The 13,282-nt window shown below is 40.0% G+C and overlaps 1 protein-coding gene across 1 annotated transcript; it reads right to left on the bottom strand.

Moving 5' to 3' along the window:
- Positions 1-3,960: 3,960 nt before the first annotated feature.
- On the bottom strand, positions 3,961-13,100 carry BTF3L4 (basic transcription factor 3 like 4). Its single transcript, XM_026034205.1, has 6 exons — positions 13,009-13,100; positions 11,930-11,993; positions 10,878-10,991; positions 8,199-8,400; positions 6,620-6,679; positions 3,961-5,796 (listed from the first exon to the last, which is right to left on the bottom strand). The coding sequence occupies exons 2-6, from the start codon at positions 11,981-11,983 to the stop codon at positions 5,750-5,752; spliced, it is 477 nt and encodes a 158-aa protein (XP_025889990.1). The 5' UTR covers positions 11,984-11,993; positions 13,009-13,100; the 3' UTR covers positions 3,961-5,749.
- Positions 13,101-13,282: the final 182 nt, after the last annotated feature.

Raw genomic sequence — 13,282 nt, 5'->3', positions numbered from 1 at the left:
GTGTTCACGCAGAGCACAGCAGTCTTTCCCACAATACAGCAAATACTTCAGAAAGACCAGAAAAGAAGCTTCAACTGCATCACTACTCCCTGAAGAGTGTAAAAGGGTTGTAAGCAAATTAAAGCTATTTCCAATTAAATACTATGTGTTGGAGACCATTTTAAACTTTTTTCCCCCTGCACAACAATGGAAAAATCTTTCTGAAAATTCTCTTTGCAGGTTATTTTCAGGGGATTTGCAGGATGTTTTCAGGAAACAAGAACCTGCAGGGTGAATCAAAACTTTAGTAACTGGAACAAAACATCACCCTTCACTGCCTGTTTGAAGAGAAGTCACAAAATGGTCACTGAGGTGCAGGACTGCACACGGGCACCGTGCAACCGCAAAGCGGCGTCTGGCTGGGTCGCAGGCAGCACCGCGCTGGGATTACACGTTGCATTCAGTTTTTCAGCCCACGTTGCAGGCAGTGCCTTTGCCTTGCAAGTTTGCCTGCACTGAATCCTAATTTCACATTTCATTGTTTAAAAACAAACTGTTAAGTTATCATATCTGACCAGATTGGTTGCCCAAGGCATCAATATGGCAAATCCTTCACTTTGTCCCCAACTCAAGGTGACCCTGGCAGCGGCGCTGTACCCACGTATCATCTTGCCAAGACGAGCCTTAGATGCAGAGCATGCAGTAAAAGCAAGGTTAAAACGCTAGGTCAGGCTGCAAGGCCTGTTTGCTCAGCGTTGTCTTTGCCAACCATGATCCTCACCACAATGTTGGTGGCAGTGTGAACGTTTCCCTTGCCAAGACAAATTACAACTCATTTCACAGGGAGAGCCAACCAGTTGTCAAATGGAAGGGCAATGACAGCCAACAAGTCCCCAAACCTACAGCTGCCTCTGGAGGCATCTGCTCACACAGAACTAACTGCCGAACCTAGAGGCTCAAACAGCACTACCAAGACTCAGGAGAGTTTCCCATGCCGGTTAATCCAACACACATGTTGGTTAATCCAACACACAGAGCTGCCAGGGAGAGGAAGGGCCAAGCTGTCAGCAAGTGCCAGCACTGCCATGCACAGCTGTGAGACCAGCCTTAATAGCGTGGTAAGTTTGAAGCAGTTTTGAAAATAAACTTATTCCCCCTTCCCAAATTAATTTATACCCAGATAAGCGAGGCAATTCAATCTGCTTTGCACAACTACTAGTGCTGGCACTTAGGAGAGCTAAGGAAGGGCCTCTCTCCTCGGGGCAAGAAAGCCTCAGGTTGCATTAGGCTTTTCAAAGCTTCACCTTTAGTATTCAAAGGCTTGGATTCCCCTGACAATTTGTTGACATTTCAAGTCTTCACTTACCTGTATCTGTCAATAATTTGCTCAGAAAGTTTTCAGCTTCACAGATGCTTTCAAAAATCAGATCTGATGCTCTTAAAATGCAGTTTGTACAACATTTTCCAGTGTCTGCAGAAAGCTGGTCATGTGACGCTTGCTCTTCTTTCCTTTGGCTTGTAGGTTGCATTAAACAGAAGCTAGAAACACATTAAATATTTTCTAGTGCAACTTTTTGACACAAGCAATTGTTATAGCAGCCACGGGGTTGTTGAATAACGGGGAAGAGATCTTTTAATTACTGTTCTACTGAAGTCTACTGAAAGGCCAGAATGCCTTGCTGTGCATGTATACACACACACACACACGATATCTATGTGTTTGTTTAGAAAAATTACCTTAGCTTTGATCCCTTTAACAAAAACTTCAGAAACTCAAGTGAGCAGATAGCCTCCTTTGCTGCCTAATATGCCAGAATCTGACAATCAAAAGGTTGCCAAGAGAAAATTCACATCTATGAGTCACAGGCCTGTTGTTCAGCGAGAAAACATCTAACAGGACTGATAGTCCACATTTATTATCACGTGCAAGTAAAGCTGTTTTTTGTAACATTTGCGGAGATGTAGCGCTCTTCTCTCAGGAACCACACAGGTTTCATGTTCATTAGCTTACATGACACAGAGCAGTACCCCTGCAATACAAATCAAGAAATTGGAAGATATATTTTCTTATCAAATGTGCAATAAAAGTGTGATACAGCAGTCCAATTCCCAAATTCCTCTATGCTGCTCTAGGCATAGAACCATGCTTCCACTCAAACGTACCAGCAAGACCACGTTTAGAACCACTCTCTTCACTTGCTGTGCTTGGCTATCTGACTTCTTGATTAGCATTGCTGCCCCCATGTTTCTGAATAAATCCATGAAGTTCTTCCATGTCTGTAAACTTGTCTTTGAAAAGCATGGAGGGAAGAAAAATAAGAAAAAAAAAATTATTTGATGGGAAGGCAAACAGTTGAATAACTATCCCCTTTATGTCTACTGTCACCTCTATACAGCTACTAGTGCTATGGTGACATGCTTCTCTTCTGCATGACCTCAGCAGGGTGAGTACTGAGCATAGATGAATTTTCACCTTCAGAGAAAACAGTTTGTTCCCCTTGCAAACAATTTCTTAATGTTAGAAAGGGGCATACCTTAGAGACTAGTGGAACAAATCATATAACTTCACCTAGAGGGGCCTAGTTGGGTCAGCCTCTCCAGCTCTCATAAATACCCGGGGTGGTGCCACGTGTCCTCAGGAAAACACCAAAAAGTCCTGAACTCATCTTTAATGTAAAGCAACACACAGGTTTACCTAACTATGTCATAACAGTAACTTGCCCAGCTCCTTCCCATCAAGGCACAGATCAATATCCTAGGAAGTCAATCAACCATAACACCTCCAGCCTTCCTTCTGTACAAACTGAATCCAAGACCGATTATTTGCAGAAATCCTGGCAGAAGGGATTTCATAGCAACTACTAGTTCCCATGGAAAGTTGACAAATAGTAGCAAGTTGTCAACAAATTATCAGCAAATTTCAGTATGACTTCACAGGCAGTTCATGTTTCATGGTTTTTTTTTTTTTTTTGGTCTGTTCTTTCAATCATCCTTGGTTCAGCTAATTCTTTCACATACAGCCCAAGGGGATGTTTCAAATGTTTCAACCTATATTCTGCTCTATTTGCCCTTTTTTTTTTTTTTTTTTTTTATAAACACTGCAAAGAACATGCCTGGTATCTTTAATACATCAGTGTTCAGTAGTGAACAAATAAGCTTAAGAACTTCAGAAATAAATATCATACTCTAAACCATGATAAGAATATTTTACCTGTCCATCTCAACAAGGGGAGTTTTTACTGTAAAAACACTCCACAGTAACTCTCCCTATTAACTTTGCACTTCTATCAGCATGTGCAAATACATATCCACTTACACCATGAATAAATACAATGAGAAAAAAACTGCTCCTCCCACAAGAACCTTGATGCATTATTTTTAATTAAAATCAGTTTAATGATTGATAAGCTCTAATATTTCAGCAGCAACTCAAGTGGTTGATTTTTCAGATACAATGAAAAAATGAATATAACTACATAACTAGCATATTTATATAGCTTACTGGTTTTCAAACATAGGAAAGAGTGAAGGTTCAACATGTAAATTGTCATGACCAAGGGCAAAAATGCAAAGAATGTCTTTCAATAATCAGTAACTTCAACTATATAAACTCACTGAATTTTATTTCCAATGCTTAACCTCTTACAAAAGTACTTTCAACATTCTTCCTACATCAGAAACCAATGATTTTTCGGTATTTGATTGGTAGCAGGTGGGGAGAGGGGGTGTCCCATCCATGAAGTCAGCACAGGTGCTACTTTGAAAAGCTCTCCACTTACACCCCCTAAACAAGTGAAAGAAGAATTCCCCACTGCCTAAACCCTTCAGTGGCTCACAGAGCCGGCAGAGGCAGCCGCAGGCGACTCCACCAGCCTGCAAGCACATGAAGGAACCATCTCTTCCTTGCAGCAGGGACAAGCGAAGCTGCAGCTGATTCCAGGTCAGCCACACCACAGCCCAAGGCTTCCCTAGGAGCTGCAGGGAAGAGGAGAGTGGGTACAGGGCAGTGCAAGTCCTGAGGCTCCGAGGATCCTCCCTAAGCCCACGTCTCTCACAGGGTAACCGTGTGAGGCCGTGTTACTGTTTAAAACAGCAGCTGCAGCCAACTGTTGTTCCTCAGCTGCCTCTGAAGGGAAGGGGGAACAACACACAAGAGGGAGCAATTCCTCTTTTGTACTGTTACTTTATTTTGTAGTAAGTTCCATGTAGTATATAAAATATAACAGGAAAAACTGAACAAAACCTACAAAATAACTTGTCCAGCTGACAAACCACTACAGCTCTGCCTTCCTGGTTGGCTGATGTTACCAGAACCCATGTACTGCTTACCTTGTACTTTACAGTTCTCTAGTGAATGAAGCTATACAAAAAGCTGATATGTTTCAATTAAGCCAGAGTTACATGACAGATGTAGAGGAAAAAATGGCTTTTCTAAGCCACAGCTGCCCCAACACAGGTTACAATGATGTCTTGCTATACTGTAATAACGCTCATTACATCAAGGACCTCCAAAGAGCCTCTGAAAAAAAGGATTCACATTAAGCATTTTAAAGGAAGGTCATAAACACTGCACTGTACCAATGGTACCTCCCAATATTCTCTTTATGCCTGAGGAGCTTTTGCAATTTTAATAAGCTACTACATAGATGACACCAAACCTAGAGGTAGGTTACAGGCAAAGGTAAAATACAGGCAAAAAAACATCCCTTTAGAGCTAGTCATTGCACAAACTGCCCAGCAGAATGCAAGGCAAAATGTCAATAACTTTTTCCTTCGCTCTTAAATTTACATTGCTCACATGGTGCATTTAATTTCTAGTGCCATAAAGAACGACAGTGGATCATCAGCTGCTAGTAAATGCAGTCATGCCAAGAGAACAGCTTGAAGTTATTCAAGCAAAAATCTGTTATGGTGCAAAACTAGTGCACTGAACTGCTACCCCTTCATGTTCGGGAAGCGACTTGATGGTAGAGAACTGAAGGGTTTATTTTTTTTCCTTTTGACATGGGAAATATTCTGCATAATCAACAGGAGAACAAACTGCTAAGTCTATGTGCTAGGAGTCAAATACATTAGCTTGACTCAGAAGGTTAGATGAGAAAAGGAAGTTTAGAAATGAGGAAAAAAGCACACTTATCTAGCATCAAAGTGTCAGGGTTTTTTTTTTTTTTAGAAAAACGTTACTGCACCAAACAAGCTGTTAATACAGCTTGTCTTTGTTATCATCTGGAATCAACATAAGGTTGATAACAAACAACATGTGTACATTTCAACAAGCATGAGAAACATTTTTAAGTACAATAGTTAACCACAAATTAAACCCAAGTTTTAATGGTGTAAGCCTAGGAAATGCAGACAAGACTTCTGTCTTCATTACTTCCCTGTGCACTATTTGGTGAAAATCAAAAGTAACAATGCGCAAGATTCATTTTATTTCTACTTCCAAAGGAAAAAGGGAAAAGGTTAAATAAAACTGTTCTCCAATTTGTTCTCCACTATATGTACACCCACACACATACACGCACGCACATGCACACACCCCTCCAACTGCACTGACATTTCTTTTTGACCAAAAGAGTAGATCCTGGGAGTAAGTGCAAAATGCAAAATTAACTGACAGAAAATGCTGAACAAACAGCATCATAAAAATACAAAATATTTATATTACTGAACTATTAACAGATGATGTTCTCCATTTCTTTAAAACTTTGGAACCACATAGCTGATTTCTTAAATCTAGTCCATGCCAGCTTCCAGAACTATTAATGATTTAGTTAGCTTCATTCTTTGATGCTTCATCAAAGTTTTCTACGAGATCTGAAAAAGATGAAGACATAAATACAGTAATGCCCCAAAACACTGTCTTCATATACTTAATGAAAATGCACATATTATGGAAAAGCTGAAGACATTCTTTACTCATGCGGCGTTTCTTTTGGGGAATTTTAAGGGGCTTTAGAAAAGCACATTTGAACATACAGAAGGGACTAGAAATGCAACAACGCTCATAAGAGTGTTTCATGTTAAACTTACAACTAAAATTCAATTTTCAGATGTGTTCTACTTGCTTGAGACTTGAGCCAACAGTTATACACCCGCTAACTGTTATACTTCAAGATTTTGAAGAGACTTGCACATTTTTAGGCAAGATAAAGAAATAAACCAATCTCAAAGCAAGCCAAACTGAATTCCTGGGTTAACAGTTTGCTGATTTGGCTAATACACTATACCAATGCATACAGAAGAAAGTGGTTAGTAACAGCAAATTTTTGCCTCAAAAAATGGCCTTTTTTTCCTCCTTATATTACAGAAAAGCATCCTTGCTCCAAACTTGATTTAAAAAACATGACTGATAACTATTGGGTCATTTTACAAGTATTTTGTTTCATAATATACATCTCTATACAGACATTATCTAGATCATCTATTCAACCTCTCTGGAAGTGCTTTTACCTGAGAAGTTAAACAATTTGCCCAAGTCAAACTATTTCAAAAGCCTGAGTCCAAAATTGTTGCCGTTTTAACACTATTCAGCATGCAAAGCTTCTTTAAGCACGTAAGAACTATATCAAGAGCCCAAACTGCATGAACTAAAGTATTCATTTATACAATTTCCAGCCATATACGCCTATGGGCCTACCTGGGACATCATCGTCTTCTTCATCAATGTCTTCAGATTTTGGTGCTTTACTATCCAAAACTATAAAAGAAAACTGAAGCTGAGTCCTCCTTATACAGCGTTAGAGACAAGCACACAATAAAAGCCATACTATATGCATCAGAATAGAAAGCATTTGCTTTTCTGATGGCAGCAGACACACAAATGATGGGTGTCAAACAATCCTCAGTAATCAGCACGAGCAGAAGGTACATTTGTGAGCATCCTTAGACCAAAGCAGATGTGTTAACACAGCCCCTTCTCACAAAACATGGGGATATCAAATGCTTATGCAACAAAAGGTCAAGTGATGCGGAATAACCCCAATATTCACATCATCACAGAATGGCTGAGGTTGGAAGGGACTTCTAGAGATCTAGTCCAAGTAGAAATATTTTACTAAGCCTTAAAAAAAAGGACTGCATAACTGTATATAAAGAACTAGTTTTAAGCAGTACATAACACAAAAGATGAGCCCTGATACCACTACTTCTAAAGAAAAACACACTGGTTCTGCATCTCACTAGGCTTTTACTAACAAGGATCAAAGCTGACAGATTACTTGCATACTTAAAAATCCCTCTTATGTTCTCATTTCATAACACACCACTAAGAATAAATCCCCACCTATTCCTCAATTACAAAGTAGCTTAGTGTAAACTAGTTCACACCTCCTCAAACCACTCTACAGTGGTTCAGCAAGGAGAGGACACTCAGGCAGTGATTCTTCCCCGGGCTCCATTACTTAACTGCAATTCTTTATTACACTGTGACAAAAATTATAATAAAAGTTTTACCAATACATCCCTGCTCCAGTGGCTTTACCAGGAGAGCAAAGAATACTAAAGCATACTTGATTTTGAAATTGTTTCTGAAGAAAATTGTGATTTTGTTCCAAAGGGAATATAGAGTAGAAGACAAAGACTGTGTTCCTTCCTCTATATCCATAGCAGAAGCACATTCTGTATGAACAAAAAAACAACTCTCCAAGAAAAAAGTCTCTCTTGGCAAAACTTGTACTCTTACATTCCTCGATATTTTGTTGTATTAACCTTCCTTTTAATTAACACTCACTTAAATACCATTATGATGATCAATACTGAAATTATTTTTCCTGGAGGCCAGTATTTCTTTATTCATTTCCTGCAATCTCCTTCTGTGCATCAGAACTTCATTTTTGTACCTCTGAACCAATTCCTGAATATTTTATATAGAATTCATGTCAACTTTATTAAGATCATTTTTTTCTTCAGGCATTCATTTTGAATAAAAAATAAACTGCACATTCAAGAACGCAGGGTGAATACAAGAGATATAGACTTCCAACATGCCTAACTTACTAGTAGTCGTTTTTATATCTGATACAATATCACAGCCTACGTACATAGAAATTTGAAAATAATAGGGGAAAATAGGTTTTCCATAGTAATTCTGCAATGGTAGTAAATAAATAAAAGTAAATATTCTTTGACTGCTTACTATTTCTAAATCACAAACACTGTATTAAAGTTCTAACCCAAACACAATAACTTTAAATAAATAAGATTACAAATTAACCTACCTTGTCTTGGGAATTGTTCAGCTAACTTTCTGAGACTTGTTAAGCTGTCAGCACCAAGCTGGCTTAAGATGCCTGGAAGCATTTCTGTGATCGGTTTAGCCTCTGCATGCCCAGTAATTGCGAAAGTGTTAGCAGAGAGGGAAGCTTGAACCTTTGGGTTGTTGAAGTGAATAACTGTTCCATCATCTTTTATCATGTTCACCTGTTTAAATACACATTAATAACATTTACCAAAACAATGCTGCATCTTGTTGAACATCATAAATAATTCAAATATTAAAATATAAATAAGTCATAGAACTAGTTCTCCTAGAAAACAGAACCATGAGAAAAATACTTAGAATTAACACCACCCATATCAGAAGCAAAGACTTAATATAGAAAGACTCTGACACAAAAAAAGTAAAATCCAAGAGCTAAAAATTCTTTATGAAATATTTATGGGTATGAAAAAATAGCTTTTATGTTACCATACAGTTAATGAATATTTTTGTCAAAAACGCATGCACAGATTTCTAGGCTCTACAGTACAAACTAAATAATCTCAGGGACGTCTAGGAAAAAAAGTAAATAAAGTAAATGAGACAACTATTAACTGCTTACAAATTAAAAGCTCTAACAGAAAAGCCTTGACACACAAATTTAAGACATTGCCATCCCAAGCTATCTAGGTCACTTTGCAGCAAAATGTTATTGCTTCCGCAGCAAAATTGGCAAAAGTGCAAGACTCACAATCTGGCACACTTGCTGGAAATTGCCCAGTGCACCAATTTTTTCCAGTCACACATCACAGAACTGGACACTTATATATCAGCAAACACTAGAAGAGGGTCCCATTTCATCCTAATCATTCCACAATGTCTCTTAATTACAATGATCATGCAAAGATCCTGCTCTCTTCCTCTCTCTGAGGTCTTTTCAATTGTCAAGAATTGACTGTTAGTGCCAGGACAGCAGCCTGTTTTGCTCCTACGGTTAAGCTTCTATTGGCATATTTCTGTATGCTTGCATTTTCTGATGTTTGCATTTGTTAAGTTAAAGGAAGAAAGAAAGTTGAAGATAACTGAAGAAAAATCCTTTTAATAAGATGACAAGAGGAGTCCTTCAAGCAAGCAGCAGCTATACTTAAAAAAGAGGGTTTTCTCACAAGTTTTTTTTTTTTTTGTATAAATTACAGAGACAGAACAAATTTGAGAACAAAACTTAAGTCTAAAACATGCAAATGTGCAAGATATCTATCGTCACATGACAGTATAATTCAGAAAAGGTTTCAAACTGGAAAAACAGGTGTCTTGCCTTCCTCTAAAACTGAAGGATCCCCTTCCCCTTGCACAACAGGAAACAGTAAAGGCTTCAGGCACAAAGGCACAATCATCCCTCTATTTAGACACCTCTTTACAAAAGAGCTGCTACAAAAAAAAGCGGGGGGGGGGGGCAACCTACATATGAGCTACTTGTGTTTGACTCAACATTACTAATCAAGTTCTACTGAAACAAAATTTACCAAGGTCAACATGAGTCTGTGCGAATTACAGGAATTAATGTACCTAATGATCAAGGTAAAGGCAGTTTGAATAATCCTCCTCCACACTAAGACACTTCATATCTTAATAACTGCACATAAAGATCTTATGCTCACTGGAAAGGGGGAAGGGGGATTAAAAGGGAAAAAAAACCCAAGAACTGTGTTCTTTACATTCGTGTAGCAAAGCATATACATAATTACATTCAAGTAAACACACAAATTATTAATTTAATGCTTCTGTAGCAGAGATATGAAAACTTACAGGCAAACCAGGCTTCTACTTTGAATTTGTATTTGCCTTTGGGAGAGAGGTATACACTAAGTGACCTCTGGAGGCAACTTCCAACCCTGCTTAAATCAATTAATCACAGATTAAATATTGTACTGGTTTAAATGAGCTCTACAGTAACATTTAGTTCATGATGAAGGAACACTTCCTCCTCCCACACCTTAGTTTCACATTTTCTCTGGTATGAAAAATGTCAGTGTTCCAATTCATCTTTTATGCTAAAATATGTATATACATAAAAAATGAAGAGATATTCAAGGCATATCTGAAAACTTTCCATTTCTCTTTATGCAACAGACGATTCATTTCTTTAAAGAATCTTTTCCAGTGCTGCAAAAATGTCAGTGTCTCTTGTGACTATTGCAAACAATTCTGGTTTATTTACAAGCAGTAAAAAGCATTGTTTGATAATACAGATTAGCTAGCACTTTCTTCAGGTATTTTGATGCCTTGGTTTACATTTAGTACATGATTCTTGCTTTAAAAGCAAATGCACAGTAAACAAGTGTTTACAGCTCTTCTAGAATCATGAGAAGTTCTGTTCTGTAGTTAACACAAGATAGATATATCAAACAGCTTACTAAGTTTATCATCAAGATGTGGCTAGCAGAAACTTCTCCCTTCTTCATCTAGGCATTTACGCACTGAGGTAATTGAGATAGAGCAATCACTTCACTATGGTCAACACAACCACTTCAGCATAAGACTCAGACATTTCTTACTTTTTACAGCAACCACACCTTTTCAGCAACCACACCTATGACTTTCAGAGGAAAATGTGTTGTTAAAATAAACACATAACCACCAACAAAAAGAACACCACAGTAGTGAATTCACAGAGAAAACATTTATTTAATCACTATACCTCTTCAATGCCAGCAATGTTATTTACTGCCAGTTTTTTGAGGGAACTCTGAAGTTTTTTATCATCAGCTGTTGCCGTTCTGTGCACCACCTTCTTCTTTCTGCGAGCTGTTCCCTTGAAAAGAATCAGGGGACAAAAAATCAGTAATGTTCAGTCTAGTTACACCTCCATTTTAAGTCACACCACACTTCATGCAAGGCCTCTTTAAGCATAAAAAAGCTCTGCAATCAAAAATTATTCTTTTTCATCACCTACAGTTGAGCAGCCAGTCTCAAGTTCAAGCTTTCTTTTCTAACTGCAAGACAAATGACACTGATCCCCTTCAGTACTTTCTACAAAGTAAATTGTAAGACTAATACTAGTAAGCAATGTATAAGAGCACTTCCTTAGAACTTCTCACGACTCTTTTTCTCCTCCCCAAAATGAAACACAAAAGCAATAATTTAAAGAGTTCAAAATTTCATTGATTTCATTCATAAACAGACAAGTAAAGTGACAGCACTTTCAAAATTTCTGCTTTGCCAACCTCATATGGAAAAAAAAAAGAGAAAAAACAAATTAAAAAAAACCCACACCTTTGTGCTTAGAGGATAAACACCAACATTGAGCCACATACACATTTTTGGTGTCGTATTATTAGCTATGCACGAGACCAGTGGAAAAACCAGCTCAGTGTACAGTCAGACAAGCTCTGGAGCTGCCAAGAAAGGAAGGATTTTAACTTCCCCAAAGGTTTCCCAATAGAAAGGAAGAACAGCAGGTAAGCTCATCCTGAGCTAGCAGAGAGCACAGCCAAACTCCAAATTAAAAGGAAAGCACACAGTAAAAACTGCATATTCAATAACTGTGAACTGAGAGCAAAATGCATTTTAGCTAGCAGTACTATGATCCCTATAAGAGAATCATATTTTAGGCCTCTAAAGTATACTTAAGTTAGATGTTCTATGTACTTAAGTCTACATTTCAGAAAATAAGTTTCAGAGAACTTTCACCTTCAAACCATAAATTACAGGAAATAGCTCAGCTCTGAGGATATTTTGTGTTTTTCTTACCTTTCCTCCTATTCGGACCTGAGCTTGAAGCTTGGCGAGTTTTTCTTGATTCATGGTGCTATTCCTAAAGATCAAGATATAAATACAAGCTAATTATCAAAACATTAAGAAGGATAGTTTGCACAAACCATTCTGGAAATATAATTAAAAATGCAGTCAAAATAGGGGAAAAAAAAAAAAAACCACACACACAAAACCATATCCTCCAAAAACTCTATAGGAAGTTCTCCAAACCAGTACCAATACACGGCAAACAAAAGGGCTTTAAAACCATAACACCCAGACAACAACAAAAAAGATGGGTGTGTTTAGTTGAAGCACCTGCATTATTATGACACAGATTATCAGGAAATACAGTTTTGCAGCAATCTTGGCAAGGGCATATTATCAGTTAGTGGACAAGTGTGTCATTTCACTGTTGGAACTGAGGAGCCTGAACTGCTCAGAACTGATCCAAAGCAGCACGTAGAGCCCAAACGTTCCCACGACAAGGGAAAACTAATTAAGTCATGAAAGAAACACATCTTCATTTTACCTTTAACAGAACTCAGGAAAAAAATACATGTATTAATCTACCTTTAATACTATTTCCAAACAACAACCATCACTATTTTAAGCTAGTTAGCCGGCTGCAGACTAGCCGAAGCCCACGTGTGAGCAGGTTTCCTTCACGGGCCTCCTGCACAGCAGCCGCGGGCTCCACACCCGGGTCAGCCGGCGCGATGTCGGCCAAGGGGCTCCGCGGGTCTGCCCGGGCGCACAGCACCTCCCGCCTCCTGCCCGCCGAGGAGGCCACCGGCCACCCCGAGCGACGGGACTGCCGCCTCGAAGAGAACCCGGTGGGGGGGACCCGGCTCCCTCCAGCGCTGGAACAAAGGCCCGCGGCGCCGCTCGCGGCCACCCCGCAGGGCGCGCGGAGGAGGCCCCGGTCCCTCGGCAGTCGAGTGAGGGGGATGGAAGGGGCCAGGCGGAGCTGCGGCGCCGGCCGCTGCCTCGCGGTGCGGCCGGGGGCGCCGCACGCCTGGGGGGACGCGGAGGGGCCGGGCGGAGCGGGACAGGGGGCGCGGGGACGCTCTCACCTGCGGCCCCTCCGCAGCCCGACACGCGGTGAGAACAAGATGGCGGCCGAGGAAGGAAAGAGAAGCGCACAGAGAAAGGAAGCCCCGCGCCACGTGACGCCCCGGCCCCGCCCATGACCGCGCCGCCGGGGCGCGCAGCCGCGGGCGCGCGGTGCCTGCCGGGAGTTGTAGTCCTCAGGCGGGCGGACATGCCGACCACGCATGGAACGGGCCGTGCGTAGCGGTAGCGCCCCTGGCTGTCAGCGCAGTGCGGCACCACAGCGGCTCGCTACCT

Source organism: Nothoprocta perdicaria, unplaced genomic scaffold (genome assembly GCF_003342845.1).
Source record: "Nothoprocta perdicaria isolate Ctin4 unplaced genomic scaffold, notPer1 scaffold_0, whole genome shotgun sequence".
In the NCBI taxonomy this organism is placed as follows: domain Eukaryota; kingdom Metazoa; phylum Chordata; class Aves; order Tinamiformes; family Tinamidae; genus Nothoprocta; species Nothoprocta perdicaria.
This window is presented reverse-complemented; position numbering and strand designations above follow the sequence as displayed.